General features: G+C 48.6%; 2 protein-coding genes across 2 annotated transcripts; one reads left to right on the forward strand and one right to left on the reverse strand.

The window, feature by feature from the left end:
• Window positions 1-405: 405 nt before the first annotated feature.
• ALTATR162_LOCUS7814 (uncharacterized protein) lies at window positions 406-1,460 on the reverse strand (the record flags this gene model as incomplete). Its single annotated transcript, XM_043315443.1, has 2 exons — window positions 406-1,002; window positions 1,056-1,460. The coding sequence occupies 2 exons, from the start codon at window positions 1,458-1,460 to the stop codon at window positions 406-408; spliced, it is 1,002 nt and encodes a 333-aa protein (XP_043171378.1).
• Window positions 1,461-3,208: 1,748 nt separating this feature from the next.
• On the forward strand, window positions 3,209-14,212 carry ALTATR162_LOCUS7815 (uncharacterized protein; the record flags this gene model as incomplete). The annotated part of the gene is made up of 3 exons (XM_043315444.1): window positions 3,209-3,240; window positions 3,296-3,428; window positions 13,670-14,212. 3 exons carry the CDS (start codon window positions 3,209-3,211, stop codon window positions 14,210-14,212), a joined length of 708 nt encoding a protein of 235 aa, XP_043171379.1.
• Between the last annotated feature and the right edge of the window lie 11,966 nt (window positions 14,213-26,178).

The raw sequence follows: 26,178 nt of genomic DNA on the forward strand, positions 1-26,178 counted from the left end.
AGTTGAGCGTAGGGGGGAAGCCTCGCGCGTTAAGCTTTATTATATATTGTATAATCGCCTCCTCTTCATGTTTCTGGAGTTTTGATCGGTTGGGTTGAGTATCGCGTCGTGAAGCCTTCCCAGCGCGTCGATTGCGGAGAGTGCTTTCATGTATATCGTAGCGATGCGCGGCTTGTCGCTGGGTAAGCGACGCGTTAGATTTCATAGCTTGGATAGCCTGGATGACTATGTCTTCAGTAGAAAGCAGTTCAAGATTTGGTAGTTGAGACATTGTAATAGAGAGTTGAAAGTGGTGGGGGCTTGGCAGAGTGCGCATTTCGATGGTGTGCGCATCTCAATAGTGGGGCACGTTACATATTCGCAACAAATACTTTGGGAAGTGCTTCATGAATAAATTTCGCTGTTCTACCGATTCCCGGCTTGGCTGAATGCATGCTGCCCGGCCATCTCATGCACCGAATCATAACCTGGTAACTCGCTCGTCGTATGGCCTACAGGTGTAATATGATTGATTGTCGCACCTCCCGCAGGAACATTCGAGGCGTCTTTCTTGCTTGACGTCCACATCTGACCATCACCCGCAGTTGCAGGGTAGTCCCGCGATGGCAATTCTGCAGTCCCCACAAAAGCATGCTTCGGGTCTGCAAGAAAGCCACCTTGATCACGAAACACGGGCTTATCGTCATTCGTCGCTACGCCTACGGGTAAATTTCCCAAATTGTTGCGTCGAGCCTTGCGTCTCCAGTACATGACAGCGAGCACCAGGCCTGCAAGAACGATAGCCACAGCCGCGCATCCAGCTCCAATGCCCGCTTTGGCACCTATACTGAGCCGGGATGATTTTGCAGATAGCACTGCAGGTGTGTCGGAGGCACCTGGGGGCAGGCCACTCGCATTTTCGATGCTTGGAGTCTCCGAGATCCCGGTTGTTATAGTTGGCGTCGGAGTCGGACTCGAGGTAGCTGATCTCACGAGGCTCGTTGATAGCGCTGCAGGATTTACCTGTAGCTGAGTGTTACCTTACACTCCAAACAAGACAGTTCTGTTCAACTTACCGCATCTTGCTTCCAATACTGCCCCAAATAATTATTCTGACTCATGAAAGCACCATTGGTATCCGCATACACATCCAAGTACCACCCTGATCCCGTGTATTGATTGCTGAATTTGATAAATCCATTTCCTGCATTTATCACGCTCCATTGCTGGCCAGAGGAGTTGCCGTCTTCGGATAGATGCGGCACAGTCTTCTTGTCGCCCCAGACGTCCAGGCAGTAAGACTTGGATGTAATGGTCGTGCAGATTTTGACAAAAGTAGTGCTGGTGATGGGGAAGAACGTGAAGAGCAACGCAGGGTTGGCTGATGATGGCACAGCGCTAAGACTGAAACCCTGTGCTAATGGATCGATTTGTAGGTAGGAGGAACTGTAGTTGTTGAAAAGGTAGTAAGCAGTTGACATGGTGCTATGTGGTACTGAGCAGTAAAACACAGGTCGCAAACTGAAGCGGATCCAAGAAGTAGAAAGGTTTTAAGCGGTGTTATCAAGATCGCCACGCATAATCAAGCGTCGCAAGGCTAGTACCAACTATTAGCGATAATGCTTGCGTGAATTGCGAACGATTCGCTGGGGAAAAAACGTGGCGCGATCTCGATGCTTCGACGTGTTCAGCTGAACTTGGCGTCGAGCTGTGTGGCTGCGCGTGCGACCGGATCGAGGTTTTCTAGCAGCACACCAATGCGTTAGGCTGAAGGGGCCACACTAATTGCTGCACTTCCGCGGTAATCTTGCTTGTGGTGAACAACCGTATTGTTAGGTTTATACACAGTAGGCCCTGCATACCGTGCGTGACGGCCTAACGACCCCGACGGCCCAACGACCCACTTGAACACCAAAACAGCCTCACAAAATAGCTATTATCGCGATTTTTTTTAGTGGTGATATATGAAGGTCTTGATTGATGTATAGAGCTATTGATATCGTGTAGAAGGAGTAATGTTGCGGCTACGTCGTGACCTGAGAGCTGGTGCGCCTGCAGCAGCACGCTGAGGCTCTCCTCTACCTACGCGCCTCACAACAGCTCTATTTTTTGCAGTAGAATTTACAGGAGCCTTAGGACTGCGTTTCTTGCCCTTTTGAGAGGTTTTAAGAGCTTGCTGGAGTCGTCTTGCAGTCTTGCGAGCAGCTGCCCTAGAGGCCTGTTTAGCAACCTTCTTAGCCTTCTCCTTCTCCTTCACCAGCCTGGCTGCAGCCCTTGCCTGACGACTACTCTCTACCTCCCTTGCCTTCGCTTGCCTTGCCTCCTCACGAAGCCTGTTTGTCTCAGCCTTTTGGTGTTGTAGCTGCTCCTCCTCGCGCTCCTAAAGCTGCCGGCCAAAATGGGACCATATCTAGGCACAGCCTGTGATCGACATGTATTACTAAAACCCCTAAAGATAGGATGCAAAGTTAACGAATATAAGTGTGCCTAATATGAAGGGCTTGTCTGCCAATTTATAGCCTCTTTCCTATTGACTTAGCAAGCAACCATGTTGATAGGATCGCACAGCAGAGGTCTAATATTGGTGCAACTGCCATGGGTCCTATTCCGGTTCCTGCTCTCCCTCTTCTAGGCCCCGTTCTGACCCTGCGCCGGGGCTTCCTTATCGATAACGACACCGTCGCCCTGGATGCAATGCCTCGGCTTGGCACTACTACGCCTGCATTTTTCCACACAGCAGTTTGCAGCCACTCCTCGGATTAATACCCAAGAATCCAACGCCTCTAGCACAAGGGTGTGGCAGGTGCGGGTCGGCCGTCCTACTTGCATGGGGTGGCAACACTGGAAAAATATCTTTCAATACGGTTGTTTTTGCATATATGCCACTTGCATAACCAAGCACAACCTTGCCGCGGGGCTGCACATAGAATGCTCAGCCACAACAGCTACTCAGCTGCTCTGCCTATAGCTAGCACCCCGCACACCTTCTATCTAACTCCTCCCCATTTTTACAACAGGTTAGCCATTTGTAGCCTCTCTCTCGTGGCTTAAGGACTGCATTTTGTTAGTTTCCATCGTGTCTGTCGTCCACAAATAGCTTTCCCAAACTGCCCATTCTAGGCAATCACTCCGCACTCTCAGCCTTGCTTATTGTCCTTTGCACGTCTCACCGAGAACAGATCCTCGGTGAGATTGATGCGCTTTATTATTCTCCTCAATTTCGTTAATGATGTCGCAACTTATTGCATCGCGAGGTAGCGCGTAAGTACGCTATTCCAAGGTGTCACGGAGTGTCCGCTAACTGCTCTCGCACTAGCAACGACCTTTGGGCTCGAGCGGCAATAGCGTTATCCGACGACGACAAGCGAAACATAAACTTCAATCGCCCTGACAAGCTCGACATCCTCGTCGAACTACATACAGCTGCCGAACGATCCAGGCAAAGATCCGTGGAGTCTAGGTGGAAATATAGTCGCAAGAGTGGGGAGACCAGACATGGTAATACTAGTATATCAGTTCCAAAATGCTTATCCTGGTATACTAGTATTACCGAAATCCTTATACTAGTATACTAGTATATCATTTCTGATATCCTGATATCCTTGGCATTTTCTAGTGTCCAGCTACAAGACACAAATCGCCGTACAAATCGCGATTAAATCGATTAACCTCTACACTACTGCTACATCAATATCCATATTATCAACCGCGTCCTCATGCAAAACTACACCCCCAGTCCTGATATGGCGGTTGCGCAGCTAGTTGCCGATGCATTCAATAAGCTCAATGTTATCACAAGTTAGTCTCGATCTATCCCAACGTGTGGTTCGTCGAGCACCTAAGAATGTACGCTCTGGCTCTGCGGATTTCGGTGGGATCGAAAGTATATCCACAGCCATGCGGTGAAGTCGTGGATATCGCTGTCTTCGCTCCGGTTGACACCACCATTCTAGTGCTATACTGCCATAAAGGTCAACTAGATCCTCTCTAATAAAAGCATCGAATGTATCTCTATCCGTAGATACGGTAGTTTTCGGCTGTGTGCGTTGCTTTAACCGCTTAAGTGGTGTTACCGTGGACTGTACAACAGCAGGAGCAGCAGGAATAGAGACCTCCTCCGGAAGGACGAAGTCCTTGTACTCACTCTCCTATACCTGCTGTGCTCTGTCAATTGCAGCGGCATGCTACTTAGTTGGCCAGTTCTCTTCGAGGTAGGCCAGTCGTCTCAACGGATCGAGGAGAAGAGCGGCAGTATATACAGGTGCTTCGTCCGTTAAGGCATAGTATTTATCAAGAACAAACCAGCCCATGTTAGCGTGTGTTTGCGCTGATGGTACAGCGTTACCGCCAGCTCTTATCTATGCGGCAGACTCTAACAACATACAATCAACCTGGGTGGAGGATGTGAAGGTAGGAGAACATATGGCCTTCTTCGGAGTATCAGGTAGTGGCTGGTCGAACGATGGACTTGGTCTTGCCTGGCTTCAGCAGGTGTTTGAGCGCTTCACAGCACCGAAAGCTCGAAGAAAGTACTGCCTGTTGCTTGTGGATGGCCATGGGAGTCACCTGACGGAAGAGTTTCTAGAGTATTGCCACAGGCATAAGATACTATTGGGTATCTATCCACCTCACAGCACCCACACGCTGCAGCCGCTCGATGTGGTGATGTTTAAGCCTCTCAGCACAGCATACTCAAAGAAGCTGGCAACACGCCTTCACAAGCATTAAGGCTTAGTGCCTGTAACTAAGGCTGACTTCTTTGGCCTATTCTAGGACGCTTGGGCGAGCAGCTTTACCGCAAAGAACATCTTCAGCTCGTTCGAGGCAACTGGTGTACACCCCTTCAACCCCGATGTCATACGCGATCGCTTCACCAACGACGACTCAGACACCTCTAGCAACGCGTCAGAGGAAGCTCCTACATACGGCGGTGAGGCGTGGCAAAAACTAAACACGGTTATGAAACGTGCGTTGGGTGGTGCCTCAGAGAAGGATGCATCTATCGTTCGACAATCGCTCCACTATATGGCTATACAGAACACCCTCCTGCAGAGCGAAAATGAGGGTTTGCTTGACGCCCTTACTGTCAAGAAAAGGAGAGAGATAAAGGGCAAGCCTCTTGACCTGCTGCAACACTATGAGTACTGGGGTCCTTTAATGATGTGGACTCCTCGGTCATTTAGAGAAGCCAAAACCCGCATGAAGCTTGCAAGGGAGGAGAGAGAGGCAGAGGAGAAGAAAAAGGCTGACATGAAGGAGCTTGCTAAGGCTAACAAGCTATACAACGAAAAGATTGCGCAGGAGAAGCGTGATGCGCGCGCGAGGGAGAAGGAAGAGCACGACTGGCTGAAGGCTGAGAAGGCTAAGGAAGTTGCTGAACGCAAGGCAGAGAGAGAGCGCCAAAGGCAAGCTCGCGACCATCAGAAAACTATCCAAAAGCCGCCTACAGGCAAGCGCAAGGTTTCACAACAAGCAGCACCAAGGAAGAAGCAGAAACGTAGTACTAGAGATGATGTGGGTGGTGCCTCGTGCACGGCGCGTACCCCAACACCGCCACACCAAACCAACACTCGCGGCCGCAAAATCCTCCGGCCAAGAAAGTATTGGTGAGAAAGTTTGTCGCATAGGTCTATAGAGTACTCTGTTAAGTTGACTTATAATAACCACTTATGTGTGTGGCTCTACAGCCTCAATTTTGTGCAGTCCGTTTTGGTGATGCGCGTGCATTGACTGACGGCGTGCATTGTGTGCACGGACACGGTAGCTCCCGCACCTGCAAGGTAGAAATAGAGGATATAGGAGATAGCGACGCTTCAGAATAATACTTCTCTGTTGCCTGCAGTATAATAGTTTGTTGTAGTGTTGCGCAGGCGCTTTGGCGGCAGTTGCTGGCCCGCTCGGTGGGGTGGCCCGCTCGGTGGTGAACCACGTTATGTCTTATAAGCTAGCGGCCACCGAAGCTGGCCACCCACTGAAGCTGGCCACCCGTCCAGAACTTGGCCACCCACTCTACGCTCGTGATTTCTCTATAACTACGCAACCAAAATAGATCCCCGTGAAGCAGCAATTTAAGCAGCTATTAGCGACGTTGTTTCTGGTGTTTTTACTAGTTAACGAGCTGCTGCAAAGGCGTACAAGATCCCTCGAAGCACGCTTGCGGCCTGACTACGTGGTACACAGACACGTTAATCTAGCCACGAATACTAGCAGCGATTAACTCTACAACAAGAGGAATTTCTTGTACAATAGATCCTTAAAGAGGACGCACGCGCGTTTCCTCTATCTTATGCGCGCGCGAGAAATAGCGAATCAAATCCTAAGGATAAATAGTGACAACAATCCTGTGGGCAAGCGTTAGATATCCTTCTTTCTTAAGCGTAACCTACGCGTCGCATCTATTATTAGTAGAAAGATAGAAGGCTCGCGGGCTAAGGGCGCAATACAGGAACAGATACGCGCGTTTCTTGAGCTCTTTGAGAGGATTCGCGTACGACTAGGTATACGCACTAAGGATATGTAGAATATGGACGAGACTAGCAAGGCTATAGGGGTATGTGCAAAGACTAGAGTCCTCGCAGATAGCCGTAAGAGCAAGGCTTACAAGCAGTCGCTAGAGAATCGCGAGTAGGCATTAATAATCGAATGCGTGTTGGCTACGGGCAAGAAACTGCGCTGCGGGGTGATATTTAAGGGCAAGAACCTACAGAGTACTTGGTTTCCTGCGATAATACCTGACTGGCTTTATACAACCTCTAAGAACGGCTAGACATTAAATGCGATAGGCCTTAAATAGCTGCAACGGATATTTCTGCATAAGACGGCTCTATTAGACGATCGTTGGAGGATGCTAATTCTAGACGGCCACGGCAGCCACATTGATCTAGAATTCCTGTAGACCTGCAAGCAGAATAAAGTTCAGCTTCTGTTTCTACCTGCTTACTTATCTTATGTATTGCAGCCACTAGATCTCTTAGTTTTCTTAGTAGCGAAGAGATTCTACTAAAACTAGATCCAGGAACTATCGTATCTAGATAACGCAGCGCCTGTTAAAAAAGAACGCTTTATTACAGCCTACTATAACGCTAGAGAGGCTGCGATTACTAAAAGAGTAGTACGAGCTGGATAGGCTACTGTAGGCATCTGTCTATTAAACATTGAGCGGGTAGTTAACTCCTTACAGGTAGCTTAGAGGCCTGTTACGCTACTACCTGTACTATTTATTAAGAAGCTAGATAAAGGCCTCTAGTTCTGTGTTAATTACTAAGGACTAAATAACATCTTAGTAAAGGACTGCTACTTACTGCTTCTTATAAAGGAGAGCTTAAATAACTTAAAGGGAATAAAGTAACCTGTTTCACCAGCGAGCGGCCCACCCCACCGAGCGGCCCAGTTCCCCCACCAACACGCGTACCTAGCAACAACACGTAATGTCTCAACAACCACAACCTCTCAAGGCTTATACTGAAGCTGATGTGCAGCTTGCCCTCTTAGACGTTAAACGTAACCAAATTCCAAGCCTGCGGCGTGCGGAGGCAGTCTACAAAGTCCCAAAGACGACGATACGACGGCGACGCGACGGGAAGCCCTCTAGACGCGACTGCGAGCCAAACTCAAAGAGCCTGACGAAGCTAGAAGAGGAGGTGATTGTACAACGTATACTTGATGAGAATCTGCGTGGAGTACCGCCCTCGAAGCTACACGTACGAGATATGGCTGATAGATTGCTGCGCGATCGCGGCGTCAAGTCTGTTGGCAAGAACTGGGTTGACAGGTTTATCCAGCGTACACCTGAGCTGCGCACGCGCTGGAGCCGTCCATACGATCGCCAGCGAGCTCTCTGCGAGGACCCAGCAATCATTGAGCCCTGGTTCATGCTGGTTCAGAACATGAAGGCGAAGTACGGCATTATAGACAACGACATGTACAACTTTGACGAGTCTGGCTTCCTGATGGGCAAGATATCGTCGCAACTCGTAGTGACAGGCATAGACAAGCCTGGGAAAGCAAAGAAGCTTCAGCCTAGTGATCGCGAGTAGACTACGTTGATACAGGGCGTCAGCGCAATAGGGCGCGTTATCCCACCCTTCCTCATCTTTGCCAGCAAGGTTCTTATCTCTAACTGGTTCACTGAGGACCTCCCACGCAACTGGGTTATTCAAGTAAGCCCAACAGGCTGGACAAACAACGATCTAGCGCTTGCTTGGCTTGAACACTTTGATACGCATGCGAGGCCTGTAGGAGCGTACAGGCTGCTTATTATTAACGGCCACGAGAGCCATTGCTCAATAGATTTTCAGGATCGCTGCAAGGAGAAGAAGATTATCGCCCTCTGTATGCCTCCACATTCGTCGCACCTCCTGCAGCCGCTTGACGTTGCCTGCTTCTCGCCGTTGAAGCGCGCGTACGGCGATGAGATCTCAGCCTTGGCACGCGATCGCATCCACCACATCAACAAACAGACCTTCTTACCAGCCTTTAAAGTAGCTTTTAAGAAGGCATTTACAAGAGAGAATGCTTGCGCAGGGTTTCGAGGCGCTAGATTGTGTCCACATGATCCACAAGCCGTGTTATTAAAGCTGGATGTGCAGCTGCGTACGCAAACTCCACCACAGCAAGATGACGCCGCTTGGGAGGCGCAAACACCGCGCAACGCCAAAGAAATGGAGGCGCAATCAACGCTGATTCGAAACAAAATGCAAATCTATCGAGGGTCTCCAGCAAGTTCACTTGACGAGCAGGTGCGACAGCTAACAAAAGGCGCGCAGCAGATAGCTCATAAGATGGTGTTAATGCGCGCAGAGATGGGGCGCCTTTGAGACGTAACAGAGACGCTTACTAAGCGTAAGAGTCGCAAGAGACGCTACGTACGGGCAGAGGAGACACTGACAGTTGGCGAGGTATTAGACTTAATTGCTGAAAAGGAGGGTGGCAGTCGTGAGGAGGGTGAGGAGCCGGCGAAGAGGGTGCGCGCAGGGCGACGCTGCGGCCGTTGTGGCAAGATTGGGCATAACTCTCGTACGTGCAAGGTAGAAATTAAGGATGCGAATGATAGCGACGCTTCTGAATAATACTATACTGTTGCAAGAGTATAAAAATTGTGTTGTGGTGCTAAGCTACGTCGCTGCGCGTACGCTTCGCTAGTGTTCATAGGCCGCTCGGTAGGGTGGGCCGCTCGCTGGTGAAACAGGTTACTTCTCTAAGGTTAATATTATCGCTGCCTTTAACAACGTACGTATAAAGGAAGGCTAGGAGTATTTAACTGCGTTCTAAACGCGATTCGGCCTGTATAAGAGTCTAGTAATGCTGTTTAGCCTATCTAGAGCACTAGCTACCTTTTAGAGGTTTATTAACAATACCTTAAGGGAATACTTAGACGTTTTCTGCACTACCTACCTAGACAACATTCTAATCTACAGCTGAACTAGAGGAGAACACGAAAAACACCTGCGCCTAGTACTAACCGCGCTGCGAAAAGCTAGACTGTACGCAAAGATCTAGAAGTGCGAATTCTTTAAGGAAGAGACTACCTTCCTAGGCGTTATTGTTAGACGCGAAGGGATTTGCATAGACCTACAGAAGGTCGAGACAATACAGGAATAGAAAACCCCGTCCTGCCTAACTAACGTACAAGCGTTTATTAGACTTAGTAACTTCTACCGTTAGTTTATATAAGACTTCTTAAAGATTATCGCCCTGCTAGTCGCTCTTACAAGAAAGGGTATTAAGTTTGTCTAGAATAGTAACTGCTAGAAGGCCTTTAACTATCTAAAAACCGCATTTACTAAAGCCCTAATCCTAGCCCCGTTCGACTAGGAAAGGGAGATTATCCTAGAGACGGACGCATCTAATTATGTATCCGCTAGAGTGCTATCTTAGTACGGAGACGATGGGATACTTCGACCTGTAGCGTTCTTCTCTAAGAAACACTTAACAACTAAGTGTAATTATAAGATATACGATAAAGAACTGCTCGCGATTGTACGCTGCTTCGAGGAATAGAGACCTAAGCTAGAAGGAACCGCATCGCTAATTAAGGTTATTACAGACTACTATAACCTAGAGTACTTTACAACTACTAAGTTGCTAAACTAACGATAAGCCTGCTAGTCTAAATTCCTGTCCCGTGTAAGGGGCTACGCTTAGGGAGCTATCGCACAGGTATACTAGAGTTGTATTCAATAGAGAAGAGAACTACAGGTAGCTAGGGTTCTAAAGGTCGTTCAGGGGGCGGCGGCTCGGGATAACCTTCCGCCGGGCTCGCTTGCACAGAATCTGGGTGCTCAGGGGGGGCACCCGGAATCTGTGGACAGTGCGCCTCGCGCACGTAACCAAGGTATTATCGAGGACTTACCAACTGGGCTCTAGCCCATTACATCCCGCTTTAACTTCTAGATTATATACTGCCCTAGTAAGCTAGGTGCGAAGCCTAACGCGCTAACTAGGAGGTTAGAAGATCTGCCTAAGGAGGGGGATAAACGCCTGTAGCACTAGAGCTAAGTCGTGCTAAAGAAGGAGAACTTTAATCTGCCTCTAACCCCGCTAGACACGCCTGCCTTGTTAATGTACCGCTAACACTACTAGCTTCCCTAAAACCTAAGAAAAAAGTCTGCTTTACTATTAACTACTTCGTCCGCCTATTCTCTATTACACGCGCCCGTGCAATAGGAAGTCTAGAACTAGTAGTGCTAGAACTAGCCGCTAAACCCGCCTGTCTAATACTACTACCTAGGAGAGCTGCACTAATACTACTGTTAACTATAAAGGATCTGTTTACAAAGGGATACAAGAATAACAAAGAACTAAGTTCTATACTAGAGGCCCTCTGTACTAGACAGAGTCGTTACAAGAGGATTACACTCGCTGAGTGTGTAGAGCGTAAAGGTTACCTGTATTATCGAGACCGCCTGTACGCGCCTAATAACCCTAAGCTACATGCTAAGCTACTACAGATGTACTACGAGAGCCCTGTTACTAGCTACATAGGCCGATCCTAAACCTACAAGGCACTGTTCTAAGAATACTACTAGCCTAGAATGCTAGACTACGTTAAGTAATAGGTTTAGAACTGTTACACTTGTAGACAAATTACGACGTCACGAGAAGCAAAACAAGGAGTCCTAAAACCGTTACTAATACCTAACCGAGCCTAGCAAGATCTGTTAATAGACTTTATTACGCACCTGCCTAAGAGTAGTAGATTTGACGCTATCTTAGTTATAGTAGACAGACTCACTAAGATAAAGCACTTTGTTGCCTGCTAGGGTACCTGCGACGCTAAGGAGGTATCGCGCCTATTTACAAAGTACGTCTAGAAGCTACACGGCCTTCCTAAGACTATTGTATTAGACTAAGGACTACAGTTTGTATCTAAGTTCTAGAGCTACCTAACCTAACGCCTAGGGATCTAGTCTATCCTGTCTACTGCGTACTACCTAGAAACTAACAGGCAAACGGAGAGAGCGAACTCCTTCCTAGAACAGTACTTGCGAAGCTAAGTCTCGTACCTGCAGGATAACTAGGCGAGATAGCTACTGCTAGCTAAATTTGCGGTAAACAACGCTAACAACGAGAGCACCTGCACAACGCTATTCTTCGCGAACTACAGCTTCTACCCCTGCCTAGGATTTAAGCCTGTTAATCTAAGCTAACAGCTAGCAGCGCAAGACGCTAAAAATCTAGCCCTAAAGATAAAAACTGTCTATAAGTACTTACGCTCTAAGATCTGTGTTGCACAAGCCTAGCACGAGAAGTACGCCAACAGGAAACGCAAACCTGCCCGCTAGTTCTTTGAAAACGACTTAGTGTAGCTTAACGCCCAGAATATTAAGACTGCCTACCTGCAGAAAAAACTAGACTAGAAATTCCTAGGACCCTACAGGGTCACTAAGGTCGTCAGCCCGTATGCTTACCGCCTAGAGCTGCCTGCTTTAATAAAGATCCACCCTGTGTTCTACGTGAGCCTGCTCCGCCCAGCTGCGACTAACCCCCTGCCTAGGCAGCGACAAGACCCGCCTCCTCTTGTCGAAGTCGAGGGAGTTAAGGAGTGGGAGGTCGAGGACATCCTAGACTCCCGCTAGGACCGCTGCGGCCGTAGAGGCCGGCCCCAACTAAAGTATATAGTAAAGTAGGTTAGATACGACGAGCCTACTGAAGTACCAGCCGACTACGTCGAGAACGCCCAGGAGATTGTTAAGAGCTTCCACTGCCGTTACCCAGACAAGCCCCGTTAATCGCGTCGTCAGAGCTCCGCCTAAGGAGGGGAGTACTGTCACCGCGCTGACCTAGATAGCCTATTAGAGCGCGCTAAGCTGCTAAGCGAGCAGCTGCGCGATCGCTGAAATTCCTGCGCGAACGCGCCCTGTCGTACGCTCCTTGAGCTACGTCCTTGTCTTAGCCTGACCCCGTACTATCAGCGATATCGTAGTGAATATACTGATCACGTGCACCTACCTTCCCTGCCTGCCGACCCCGTGACAAGGCGTCTGCTCTTTTAGAGTTATAAAACAATAGTAACGCTGCAGAAAAAGCAGCAGAGAGAGCAGCAGCTAAATTAGCAGCTTAAACTCTTTAGTCTTTGTGTACAGAGTGGCAATTGTAACTAGGTTGAATTAATTACGTTGATTTTTGATGGGTAGCCGAGTTCTGGGCGGGTGGCCAGCTTCAGTGGGTGGCCAGCTTCGGTGGCCGCTAGCTTAAATGAATAACGTAGATCACAAGCGAGTGGCCGGACTTTGCTAAGACCCCATGCAGCCATAGGTCCAGTTACCGTTCTATGATCGCGCCGGGCTAGCAGTACTCTGCTGGAAGGTGTTACTGGGCTTGCGACTGGCCCCCAGACTAGCGCTATGTGTGGTGTATCAAGGCTGTGCAGCAAGGCTGTGCTCTAAAGCGCGAGTCTGGCTTACCGCCCCCAAAGGTGCATGATGGTCTCATAAATGGCCTCTACCCCTCCCGAAGAGCTATTTACTATATCATTTGACAAATCCTTCTCCAATGAGTTGCCGTGTTTGTAACTCCCTCGAGTGCAATAATGACGGCGACAAGATGCTGTCGCTGTGGATGGCACCAGCTAGCCTTCTCGAATCAGCTGAATCAGGCTGTCCATTTTGCCGATTATTGTGTAATAGTATCGCTTGTTACCTGCACGAGGAGCGCCTAAGGCAGCAAGTTCGAGTGGTTTATGTAAGTGTGCGGAGGTATGGGAATGGAAATCGGACCAAAATAGAGCTCTTCTGGGAGGATGGTAGCTATGAAATGAAGCTTGAGCTCTTTGTCTTGAGAGGTATTCTGCCACCCCTGTATGAACCAATACACCCGATCAATTGAGTTAACGTGAGAAGGCGACCCGCTACTTCTGAATATTTTACGCATAGTCTCCGAACCAGGACATGAACGACCCGAGAGCAAGATGCAGTGGATAATCGAGAGGCTCTCCAAATGCAGAGAGAGTCACAGACATTGTGCAAGAAAGGCAAAAACCGAACTCCCAAGTCGGATTCTAGATCTCTCTGGCGGATTAGTCCGGCTTTGCGAAACCAAACACGAATCAAGCTTATATGCCTGCTTGAGTCATTGCGTGAGTGTATAGCTGAAATTTAACTAAGATTTCGTGCTAACATCGTCACTCTGTCAGTGGGGTAATGAATCGAAGCGCTGCATTACAACTCAAGCGACACTTAAGTCCAGAAAGTCCGGTATTCCGTGGGACGAGCTGCCAAAAACCTTCCAAGAGGCCATCTTGGTCACCCGTGAACTAGGCTTGAATTACTTATGGATTGATTCTCTTTGCATTATTCAAGATAGCAAGGCGGATTGGCAGTTGGAGTCAGCAGAAATGGCTGGCATTTATCAGAGCGCCTTTTTGACGCTTGCCGCAACCAGCTCACCAGATTCTAACGGCGGGCTCTGGGTTCGAAGCCAGTCAAACACTTTAACATATGCTAAAGTGATACTCCGTCACGATGGCAAAGACTATCCCGTGTACGTCAAGGAGCGCCCCGTACACTGGCCGGCAGCCACCGAGACTTATGTCAACCAGACGTTTCCACTTCTTACTCAGGGTTGGGTATATCAGGAGCGTCTCCTTTCTCCGCGATTCCTACACTTTGGGAAGGATGAACTGGTGTGGGAGTGCCTTGAAGAAAGCGTCTGCGAATGTGGAGGTTATAGTCTCGACCACTGGACCAAGGGCAAGTATGGTTACTCCCTTACCGACTCGGCAGCAACCGAATAGAGAAACATGATTGAAGAGTACTCTACCAAAACACTCTCGTTTGGGTCGGATCGACTCCCTGCACTTTCTGGCCTTGCCAAGATCAATCGCGACTGGCCGTATGAATATCTTGCTGGGTTGTGGCGCAATTCTCTCCAGTTCGACCTTCTATGGCGAGCCGACAAAAGTGATCTTCCTAATGCGACTCGTCCTACAGTGTATCGTGCTCCATCATGGTCATAGGCATCAGTGGATGCACCAATATCCTATTGGTCAACCAACTTCTACAGCCAAACTTACGCAGACGAAGCAAAGTGTTGGAAGATTATCAGAGCGGAAACCACGAGAGCCGGTCTGGATCCCACTGGAGAAGTGTCCGCCGGCGTGTTGGAGGTTGAAGCTACTTGCTTTGATGGACATCTAATACGTGATATAGGTTCAACTAGTGAGGCAGAAACGCCCGGCTTCTCGGTTACAGCGCAGGGGTTTGGCATCCCGTTCTTTGCTGACTTCAACCTCGCTCGGACTAGTGATAATCACCTTCGCGAAGACATCGTCTTGGTGAGAGCAACGCCAGATGTTCTTCTTGTTCTTATTACAGAGTCCGGATCAGACAATGTTTATAAAAGAATCGGAATTAGTCGTCGGAATCTTTTTACGAATAAGGAGAAGACATCGACTTACGTTTGGGAACTCGAGGGCGAGAAAAGAATACTATCTATAAGGTAGGAATACAATACTAGGTAGTTTCTCTAAGAAGTAGATTTCAGAATATTTCTATAGAGTAAGCTACCTCTAAGCGACTGCCTACAATTCTACTGCAGTTTCAAAGTAGCGCGGGTTCTGCCCCTTATTCCTCGCGTCAGCGCAGGTTCTACCGTGCCGGACGGCGAAACGATCGCTCCGCCCCATCAAAACCACCACAAAGATGAGGCTGCAGAGCCGCACCAAATTGCTATTATCGCGATATCTTTTGTTGGAGTAGTCTAGATGTTATATAACATAACGTGGTTCATAAGTGAGCGCCCCACCCAAGTGAGCGCCCCACTAAACACCAGCGCAGCGCACGCGCAGCGACGCAGCACAACACTACATCAAATTACTATACTATACGCAATACTATAGGATTATTCAGAAGCGCCGCTATTATCTACATCCTCTATTTCTGCCTTGCAGGTGCGGGAGTTGTGCCCAGTCTCGCTGCAACGGCCGCAGCGCCTCTCTGCGCGCACCCTCTTCGCAGGCGTCTCGCTGTCCTCACGCCTACCACCCTCCTTTTTAGCAATTAAGTCGGATACCTCACCAACTGTTAGAGTCTCCTCTGCGCGTATATACCGCCTTTTGCGAGTCTTGCGCTTTGTGAGCGTGTTAACAGCGTCTCGAAGGCGGCCTATTTCCTCCTGCACTAACACCATATTATGAGCTATCTGCTGAGCGCCTTTACTTAGTTGCCTAACCTGCTCGTCCAACGAGCTTGCTGGTGACCCTCGATGGTTTTGCATGCGATTTCGGATTAACATTAACTGCGCCTCTATCTCGCGGGCATTGCGTGGTGTCTTCGCCTCCCAGTCGACAGTGCCTAGTGCAGGTAGTGTTGGCGTACGCAGCTGCACATCTAGCTTTGATAACACAGCGCCTGGGTTGTACGGGGCTAGCCCAGCACCTTGAAACCCTGCGCGAACGTTCTCTAGTGTAAACGTCTTCTCAAAAGCTGCTTTGAAGGTTGGTAGGAAGGTTTCCTTGTTAATATGGTAGACGCGGCTGCGTGCCAAGAGCGAGATCTCATCGCCGTAGTGGCGCTTCAACAGCGAGTAGGGGACGACGTCAAGAGGCTGCAGGAGGTGCGATGAGTGAGGTGGCATGCAGAGAGCGATAGTCTTGTTCTCCTTGCAGTAGTCCTGGAAATCTACTGAGCAGTGACTGTCATGGCCGTCAATGATAAGCAACCTATATGCCCCAACAGAGGACGCCTTTGTATGAGCATCGAAGTGCTTAAGGCACGCGAGCGCGAGGTCGTTGTTGATCCAGCCAGTAGGAGAAACAATGATAATCCAATCGCGAGGTAGATCTGCGAACTAGGAGGTGATGAGGACCTTGCCTGCAAAGATGAGGAAGGGTGGGATAATGCGCCCTGTCGCGGCGACGCCTTGTACTAGAGTAACCCACTCGCGATCGCCAGGCTGTAGTTTCTTCTGTTTCCCAGGTTTCTCTGAGCCTGTAACAACAAGCTGAGAGGATATCTTGCCCATCATGAAGCCAGACTCATCAAAGTTCCAGGTATCCTCGTCTACAATACCATACTTTGTCTTCATATCCTCAACTAGCGTGAACCAGGGCCTGATAACCGCTGGATCCTCGCAGACAGCTCGCTGGTGATCGTACGGACGGCTCCATCGCGTGCGTAGCTCAGGTGTACGCGTGATAAACCTAACCACCCAGTTCTTGCCTATAAGCTTCCCGCCACGCTCTCGCAGCAGTCTGTCAGCCATATCTCGTACGTGTGCCTTCGAGGGCGGTATGCCACGTAAAGACTCGTCGAGTATACGCTGTACAATAACCTCCTCTTCTAGTTTTGTAAGACTCTTCCGATTCGGCTCGCACTCGCGTCGAGAGTGTGTTGCGTTGCGTCGCCGCTGTATTGTCCTTCGGGGAACGTTGTAGATTGCCTCAGCGTGTCGCAGGCTTTTTACTTGGTTACATTGGATATCAGAGATAGCAAGCTGTACATTAGCTTCATTATAGAGTCTAGGGACTTCGTGGTGTTGAGACATTACGCGTTGTTGCTGCGCTGGTGTTTTGGTGAGGAAACTGGGGCGCTCGATGGGGTGGGGCGCTCGATGGTGAACCACGTTATTGGTTTATTTTCTGGATTTAAGTACCCCAGGGCTCTTCAGCGCCCTATTAGACTCTCTCTATTCCTTCCTGCGGTTTCCAATGTGCTGACCAAAGCGGTCCTAGCAGCCGCGTCCCCCTGCAGTCTAGCTCGCCGGCGATTAAACAGCCTCTTGTCCTCTCTTCGATGTCGATGCTGCTTATAACTTTTCCATTCCTCTTTATCTGCCCCATGTTCCAACAGAAGTTGTGCGTCTTGGTCCAGCCTTGCCGTCAGATCGGTTCTGAGTAATGAGGTGCACAGCTTGCTGTCGTTCTTTCTGCCAGCTAGAAGGCTTTTGAGAGTTCCTCTTTGATCGGTGCCGGGTTTGTATCGCCTAAAACCCTTGACTAGCAGAAACTGAGAATCCCTGGCCTCGAGCTGCTCAAGCAGCTTTATGGTTCCTTCAGCAAGGGGGTCGTTTGCAAGCCACTCCTAAGCAGTAAATATTTTGCACTTTCTAAGTAGTTTATGAAGGCTTTTACAGACACGCAATAAGCTTAATAAAGCCTGCTTGTCTAGATGACGACCTATCATCAATAGAACCTTATTGGGAAGCTCGAGTATAGTGGTTCTGCCCGGGGTCTGTATGTAGTTAAGAGAATCTGGGTAACTAGGGTGAGCGGGGCTCGTGCTGCTAGCAATTTTCCGAGATGTACTGTGTTTTCCTAGACGCAGTCGTATCTCTTGAATCTGCAGCTGCAATCGCTGCGATGATACAGGATCTTCTCTTGGTGCCGAGGCTATTGGGCATAGCTGTCGAATGGTAAGCCTGAAGACGCGATGATGAATTGTGAGGGACGCGCGTGCTGATTTTCTACCTCCGGTCTATCTCTATTCTTCACGTTTAAGCCCTAGAAGAGCTCTGTTGCTTTGCTTGTTGTTGAAGGAAGGCGGACGGATGCGCGGATGGTGGTGCGGTGGCGGCTGTTTTCGGCGGCGAGCTGGCTGAGATGACGGCGATAGCAATGGGAAAAGAGCTGAGTGGGTCGATCCTTGACGTCTTACAGCGTTACCTTTTGAGAAGGGAAGTGCGTGTTTTGTGGCATTGGGAAGCGAGGCAAGACTGAGGATATGCAGCGAGATAGCTGGGGAGCGATCGCTGTTTTACCGCGGCCCTGCTTTAGGCTCCTCTGTCGCATGCCAAGCGCTTTCATGAACCTAAACTCTGTTACTAAGCATGCCGTGCGAGGGCCTGAATATAAGCTGAGCTATGATGCAAGAACAATACAATAACTTACACACTCTTCATGATTTCCCGTACTTGCAACACCGCATCCAACCGTGCGACATCCTCTGTCGCAAAGAGGCTCGCGCGTGAACCTGCAGATTGCGCGGCACAGCTACTTGCAGGAGCCTGACCTGGCCTTGTCTGCACTACGGCGTGTACAGAAGGTAAGCGAAGTAAACGCGGTTTGCTTGGACGCCGAGATCTCTGTCGCTTGATCTTGTGCGCAAACCTACTTGGGAACTGTAAGCTGCTTACTGCTAAGCAGACGCTCTACTGCGGCACAGTTCTTGTCGTGACAGCCCTGCGCGGAACCGACGGATCCTCTAAATTGCTTAGGCTGATGCCCTAGCCGCGTGTTGATTAGTCTTGCTTGTATCACAGGATTAGGTCTAGTTCGCAGTCGATTTGTCACGCTTGATTGCCTGACGAGCCTGGTGCTGACTGGGTGAAGCACCTTTATAGGTATTGTATGCAACGCTCGACGTGCACGACGCCTATGCTATCTTATCCTTGGCCTTGTTAGTAGCCTTGCCCTAGCATTTTGGCTAACTTCTGAACTGAGTCTGGGCATCTTGGCTCTACATATTAGCTGATGCGATGCAGGTACTATTAGACAGCTCTTGCAGTGCGCGGCTTATGCGGCAAAAGCTTACGAGGTGGTCTTTGCGCCTACTGAACCTGCGACAGCCAACTTGACTGCTGTGATGGACTACGCCTCTAACCATGCAGCGACAATGTGGGACAATGCAAGACCTCGACTATGCTACGAAGAGCGATCTGTGCGCTGCGAGTAATGCTCGCCTTTGACAACACTGCTGTCGTTTTTGCTAATCCTACTGCTACATAGTTCGGCGGAGAGTGGGACGAATCTTGGTGATGGCTCGCACGTGCGTACTTAACCTGCCTATCGTTAACGGTACTACAACGTCGACGATCTTAACAGAGGCCTTGAGGACGCCTATAACGATGCGTGGGGTTGACTATGCAGTAGTCTGAAATTTGGAAAGTGAATGTGGCATGTCTATAACACAGCCTGGCAAGGCTAGTTAAGCGCGTTGGCGCAGCACGCGCGCTCGCGGTATCTGTTTTAGACACCGCAACACATCTAAATACCTTGAAGACAGGATTGGAGAAGAGCTGGGGAATTGCCAGAACGCGACCTGCTCTTATGTAGTTTGTACGCAATGGTGTAGTTTCCTAGTTATAACAGGGTTAATTACGATTAGACGCAGACATACTAGGAGCCGCTTCCCCGAACTTGTTCCCTGAATTCTACTCTTAGTAATGCGGTATGTTACTGCAGTGACTTGTCTACTGTGATTGCGCACGCGCTACACCTCTACCTAATGTAATCTACTTGGACAACTGTGATCTTTCTAGAGCTTACTAACGTACTTCCTGTCTTAATTTCTTGACCTATTTGAGGCGAAGCTGATTACCCTTTTCCCTTTAGAAACATAGTGTTAACTTGAGCAGATATGTTTCCTACACGCTGAAAAATTACAAGATAACAAGATTTCTTGGACGCAGCCTAAGATCCTGAGAAGTTACTAAACAAAGCGAAACTGTATAGAGGCGGACTGCGATGGGGATTTCCTTTACATAGAGATCTTCTCTGCACGGGTAAGCACATTACAGCCGCTTACATGGCATGGGATATGATAAACGCGAACGTGAGACAAATTGCAGAATAATATGTGAGAGTACGACTTGGTATCACACTAGTATCATACTGAACGCTCGAGTAGGTGTCGTGTAAGACGATGGATGCAAGACGAGTCCTTCGCTTGGCTAGTTCAACAGTATTTCCTGATGAAAATTTTAGTAACAAAAATAATTCTTCAGCATGTTCCAAAAAGTGTCTTCTAGTGCCGATTCTACGTTGTTTGCGTAGCCTTGCCATCTACCTGTTCCTTTGGTGTAGAATCTTGTTGGTTAACTTTATAAGACTCTAGTAACTTCTCGAAACATTGTCTCAAAGTACTGGCAAGATAACTTCTAAGGTGTGCAGTGTGCCCAACAAGCAAGTAAAGTAAAGATTTACCCCCTTACTTTACTTGCTTAATGAAAATGTGTACTTTACTTGCTTGCTTGACGAGAATCCTTTACTTTACTTGCTTGCTTGACATTACTTGGTGATATTTCCTGATTTTGAACCTATGATAGACCTATGAAAGCATACCGGTTCTAAGAAGGTGCTTTTGACATTCGATCGCTGCTACAGTGTCTGAATTGAGGCGATATCGTTTATCTGTAATAACCTTCTTCGTTTGTGAGAATACGCGCTTACACTTAGAGCTTATTGCCGGACCACTAAACAAATTAAACGCCATCTTAGAGAGCACAGGGTAATCAGATGCATGGTGAACCCACCACTCCAGAGGATTCTCGACATCCTGATTGGCCTTATTAGCCTTAGCTATAAACTTATCAAGCTTAGAGGTGAGTTTTGTACGCTTCCTTCCTCGCGTGATAGACGCTAAAGTAGCGGCGAGCCGCTGACGACGCTTACGAGCTTGCTGGAAAAGATTAAGCGCAGTATCGCTGCTAGTAGTAACCTTATTATCCTCCTCCTGTGTTGATTCAGCTATATCTACTTCCGCAGCTGCTTCCTCGTAGCTTGCGTACACATCTTGCACTACCCGCTTTGCCTTAGCGATCTATTTCTTCTTATGACTCTATTCGAGCTCGAAATAGGTAAATTTGTTTGCAGGATGCAGGGCAACGGCGCATTGGTACGCTGGCGTAGCATCCGTAAGGGTGTAGTATTCTTTAAGCTTGGTGCGGGCAGTATTAATGGCGCATGAATAGTAGTTGGAAACCTCCTCAGGGTGATCGTCTGCGAACCTTCTAGCCTCTTGGAGCTTCTTAAAGAGGATATTAAGAGACTCTAGCGTCTTATAAAGCGAGCTATGTGCTCCTTTAAGGCCAGCTTTATTGGCCTGGCCTTCTATGCGTTTGGTTAGGTCTTTGAATAGCTTTAAGATAATGAAGATGTGCTCTAAATTAGCCTAACTACGCGGGGTAATTACATCCTGTGAGATATCGTATCCTTTACTACTATGATTATAGTGGAGAAAGAACAAATCAATTGCGTTACGGAGCTTTAGAGCTCTCTCGATTATGGCATACACAGAGTTCTAACGGACGCTGCCGTCGACTAATAACCTAGTGTAGAGGTGTTCGATGCTGCCTTGATTGTACGCCTGTAGGATATACCGTTTCAGAAACTCCCGCCGCTGGTCACTCTGGTTAATCTACACGCAGAAGTTGTGGAGCTTACTGATAAAGCTCTGCTTCCTCTATATCTCAAATCGTTTATCGTTGGATGCGCTACAGGGCTCTTTCTCTAGCTTGCTAACACCCTGCCTAAAGAGGAGAGCTTTGACAATGAGATTTAAGATATAGCTGACGCATCGAAGGCGGCTCTGCTGCGTGACTGTAGGATACTGCTTTGCTAGCTCTTCGATACATGTGTCGTTATTGTTTGCGTTGTCTATTATGAAGAAACCAACGGTAGCAGGTATATCGTACGACTCGATAACCGTCGACAGCACCTTCGCAATGTTCTCGCCAGTGTGAGGGCCCTTTAGAGGCTGGAGGTTAAGAAGAGCTGTTTGCAGCTTATGTTTCTCGTCTAGGAAGTGAGCAACAACTGCTACATAGTTCGTTCCTTCCTTAGACGTCTAGGTATTAGTTGCGAGATGGATCTTGCTTTTGGTAAGATGGAGCTTTTCTTTTAGCTAAGTACGCTTCCTACTACTACAGTTGTCAACAATCAAGTAGATCGGCATATTTGATTCCTATCTAGGTATAACTCAATCCTGATTGGGAAAGTGCTAACCTATATAGGAATCAAATATGCCGATCTACTTGATTGTTGACAACTGTGCCTATGTCACGAGATGCTACGAGCACGTGTTTAAGAGCTTACTAGAAGCGTTAATTGTGGCTACGTACGATATCTGGTGTAATACAAGACGTTGCGTAAGGAAACAGAATTAGCATGTACAGGCGGTAAGAAGTTATCGATGGGGGCCGTGCGCATGGCGCTAGGCCCGGCCGGCCAATTAGCAGAATCCTGGTGCTTAGCGGAGCACTTGGATTCTGTAGCGCGTTCAGTGTTAAGAGAACCACAGTAGTTACCGTAACAGTACCCCCCTCTTATTCTCGAGCTCCTGCGAGCGTTAATCGTAACGATAAAGGTTTAGGGATATTAGGAAATCTTTCGTGGAAAGCAGCCACAGCTGCGTTATCCTTCAGGTTTAAGGCGGGTTCCTAGGTTAACTTATTGTAACTAGTCTATTTTATATAGTACTTGTGTCTCTTTCTACGCTTGTTAAAGCGGAGACCTTTAACGCTATCTACAAAGTATTCTTCTTCGTTATCTACAACGACAGGTTCGGGTGGCGGTGCATTCTGGCTAGGTATGTGATCGTCTTCTTTAGCTGCTAGACGAAGGAGGGATACATAAAATACAGGGTGTATCTTTATAGATTTAGGTAGATAGAGGCGGTACGCATAGGAGGAGACCTTCTTGGTTATTCGGTAGGGTCCTAGGTTCTTCTAGTCGAGTGTCACGATGTTCCATCACCACAGGATTCCAGCCACAGACTAGTAAGCCACCAGGAACCCTTCGGGGCACCGTCGGATCACACCAGCCACAATCACGTGACGTAGGTATATATTATCCCTCTGAGAGGCTTGATAGCTCCTCAAGGATTCGTCTTAATACAAGCCTATACCGATATCTCAGTGCCTGCCCAACTACTCCTTACACTTAATAACGCGTCGGATCTTATAGCCTGGATAGCAAGGATAATTCTATCTGTCTAGGGACGTAATTTAAGATTAGGTTGTTGTAGCATTGTGGAGATAGTAGAAAGTAGTGTGGTCTTAGCACAGTGCGCTATTTTAGTAGTGTGCGCTATTTAGCGGTAGGCACGTTACGACTCTAAAACAGCTTTAATTAAGTTAATCTTAATCGCGACCTTATAAAACTTTAATTAAGCTCAATCGGCTGCCTTAGATTAATTAACTTAATTAATAGCATGTCTGCTTCTGCTATGCCTTCGGCCCAGCCGGTGCTTACAGCTTGTAGCTGCTTAATACTTAGTAATAACAAAGGTCTGTAGATCCTAAGAAGGGCGAAAAGGGCTAGTACTGGCTATTCCTGAGTACATGAGCCTCTTCCGCTCGAAATGAAAGGGGATCCGCAGTTCTAGGGGAGTTTAGCTAGGTTGTTTAGGTTCTTAGCTTAATTAGCGTCCAAGAGTATGCACTAAAGTAAGTACTGCAGAGTACTGCGTTTAGTGTACAAAGGATCGAATGTGTTAAACGTTTCGTTACCAAGATACGGGCTCTAAAGCGTATAAAGCACCGCTGCGGAGTAGAGTAAGATTTGTCGGGAACTACACCGACACGAAGTACATAGGTCTGATGATGTCGCCCGTTGCTGACATAGACCTGTCTACCTAGTAGAGCAAAGTTTGTTCTAGTCATACATCTCCTGCTAGCGTCAGCATCTAGGTCGAACTAGAGACTGTAGATCTTGTAGCGACACACCTGCACTAGTAACCACAGTTGTTTTATCAAGACGACGCCTACCCCTACGCTCCTACACAGACTAGACCCCTCTATTTAGTAGAGATACCTCTTTGCTAAAAGTTCGTTAGCTGTGCCTTTCAATCCGAGCATCTGTAGGTGCGACCAAGCGAGCAGAATGGTGTTTCTCAAAACCTTGAGTCTAGTTCTTGCCAGGCGGCTTTAGCGGGCGATCGGTCTAGGGTCGCTAGCAGGTGACGCAGAAAGCTAGGAAACGTATGTACTTAATGCGCACAGGCTGTCCGAGATCAGACAACTATGAGAGAAATAGACGAGAGCGTCCTCCTCGTACGGAGTAAGGTACTGTTAGCGTTCGGCCTTTTCTTCGATCGAGCGACGGGTTACGCTAGCACACGGCTGGCCTTGTTCATCGCGGCGGACTTGTTAGCAATAGGAAAGGAAAGACGAGGAACGTCTGCGCAAACTCCAAACGGGGAACAGATCACCCTGCGCACAACGGCTCTGCATAAGCGCGGTCATAAATGCTTCTAGAAAGCCAGCAGCATGCGCTACGCCTATTTTAAGTGGCATACAGGACTTGCACAGCGCAGTATTCTTTACAATACAATACATTAGGCAATAAGGGCGCTGATGCTCCGCCACTGGGTGCCAAGTTTCACTACCGTCTCTGTGCGCGTAACGAGCCAGTTCGCGTTACGAGCTAACATGGTTTACAAGCGAGCGCCGCGTACAAGCGAGCGCCGCACCCCACCAACTTTGCGCACCTCTACAGTCGTATATCTTAACAACGTGATAATATGATATATAGATATTTATATAGCAGATTAAGCAGTATCTTTAGTATCCTTCCTGCATGTACGTGAGTTGTGGCCAGTCTCCCTGCACCTCGTGCAGCGCGCCAGAGCCTGGCGGCTGAGTCCTGATCGCGCTCCTCCTTGACGCTCTTCACGAGAAATCTGCTGCTCAACCTCACGTTGAGCGAGTATATCCTCTCCCTCTCCCTTTGTTAAGGTCCCTCGCTTCTGTATACGCTTTTTTTTACGCTGTTTACGCGCTGAGGCTGCCTCATTAGCCCTCTCAAGGCTGGCAATCCGATCGCGCATCAGCTCAGCTAAGAGCATCATCACCTCAGCGCCCTTCTTAAGCTGGTCAATCGCTTCAATAATAGAGGCAGGCGATAAGCTCTTGTGCCGCCGAACGCGATCACGTATCAACGTTAATTGAGCCTCAAGCTCGCGTACGTTGCTCGGCGTACGCGCCTCCCAGAGGGCCTCTGGCAGGGCAGCTAGAGTAGGCGTACGCAACTGCACGTCAAGCTTCGATAGTACAGTATCTGGTTGGAGAGGCACGAGGCCTGCGCCTCGAAAAGCTGAGCAGATATTAACTGATGTGAACGATCGATCAAAGGCTGCCTTGAACGCTGGCAGAAACTCGAGCTTGGTGATGTGGTTGATGTGGTGGCGGATCAGGCTCTCTACCTCACGACTGTACGCGCGCTTCAACGGCGAGAAGCAGCCAACGTCAAGAGGCTAGAGTAGGTGAGATAAGTGAGGTGGCATACAGAGCGTGTAGATGTTGTTCTCCTTGCAGAGCTCTTGAAACTCAAGAGAGTGGTGGCTCCCATGGCCATCAAGGACGAGCAGACGACGCGCACCAACAACGCGAGTCTTCGTGTAAGCGTTAAAGTGCTTTAGCCACTCAACTCCTAGCTCGTTATTTGTCCAGCCATTGTCGCTAATTGCAATCGCCCAGTTGCGTGGGATATCCTCCTCGTACCAGGCAGACAGGTAATACTAGCTAGCAAAGATAAGGAATGGTGGGATTGTCCAGCCAGCTGCGTTGATCGCAGCAATTAACGTTACCCACTCACGATTGCCTAGCTAAATAGCCTTTGGTCTGCCTCTTCTCTCTAACCCTGTCACGACAAGCTTAGTCGTGATCTTGCCCATCATAAAGCCAGCCTCGTCGAAGTTGTAGACGTCCTTATCGCAGATGCCGTACTTAGTCTTTGTCTCCTCTACAAGCTCAAACTAGCTCCTAATTAGAGCTGGATCCTCGCATAGAGCTCGCTGCCTATTGTACGGTCGATTAAAACACGTCGTAAGACTGTCTGTACGCTTGACAAAGTTGCGCGGCCAGTGGACGCCGACCTGACCAGCGCCGCGCGTAGTCAGTAGCCTATTAGCTATATTACGTACAGCTTCGTACGTAGGCGCAAATCCACGCTGATCTAGGTCGAGTATATAGCTAATAATCACCTCCTCTTCTCTCTAGGTAAGCTTTCTTGAGTTAGGCTGGCAATCGCGTCGGGCAGGTACA

Source organism: Alternaria atra, assembly GCF_907166805.1.
Source record: "Alternaria atra isolate CS162 genome assembly, contig: 28, whole genome shotgun sequence".
NCBI lineage: Eukaryota > Fungi > Ascomycota > Dothideomycetes > Pleosporales > Pleosporaceae > Alternaria > Alternaria atra.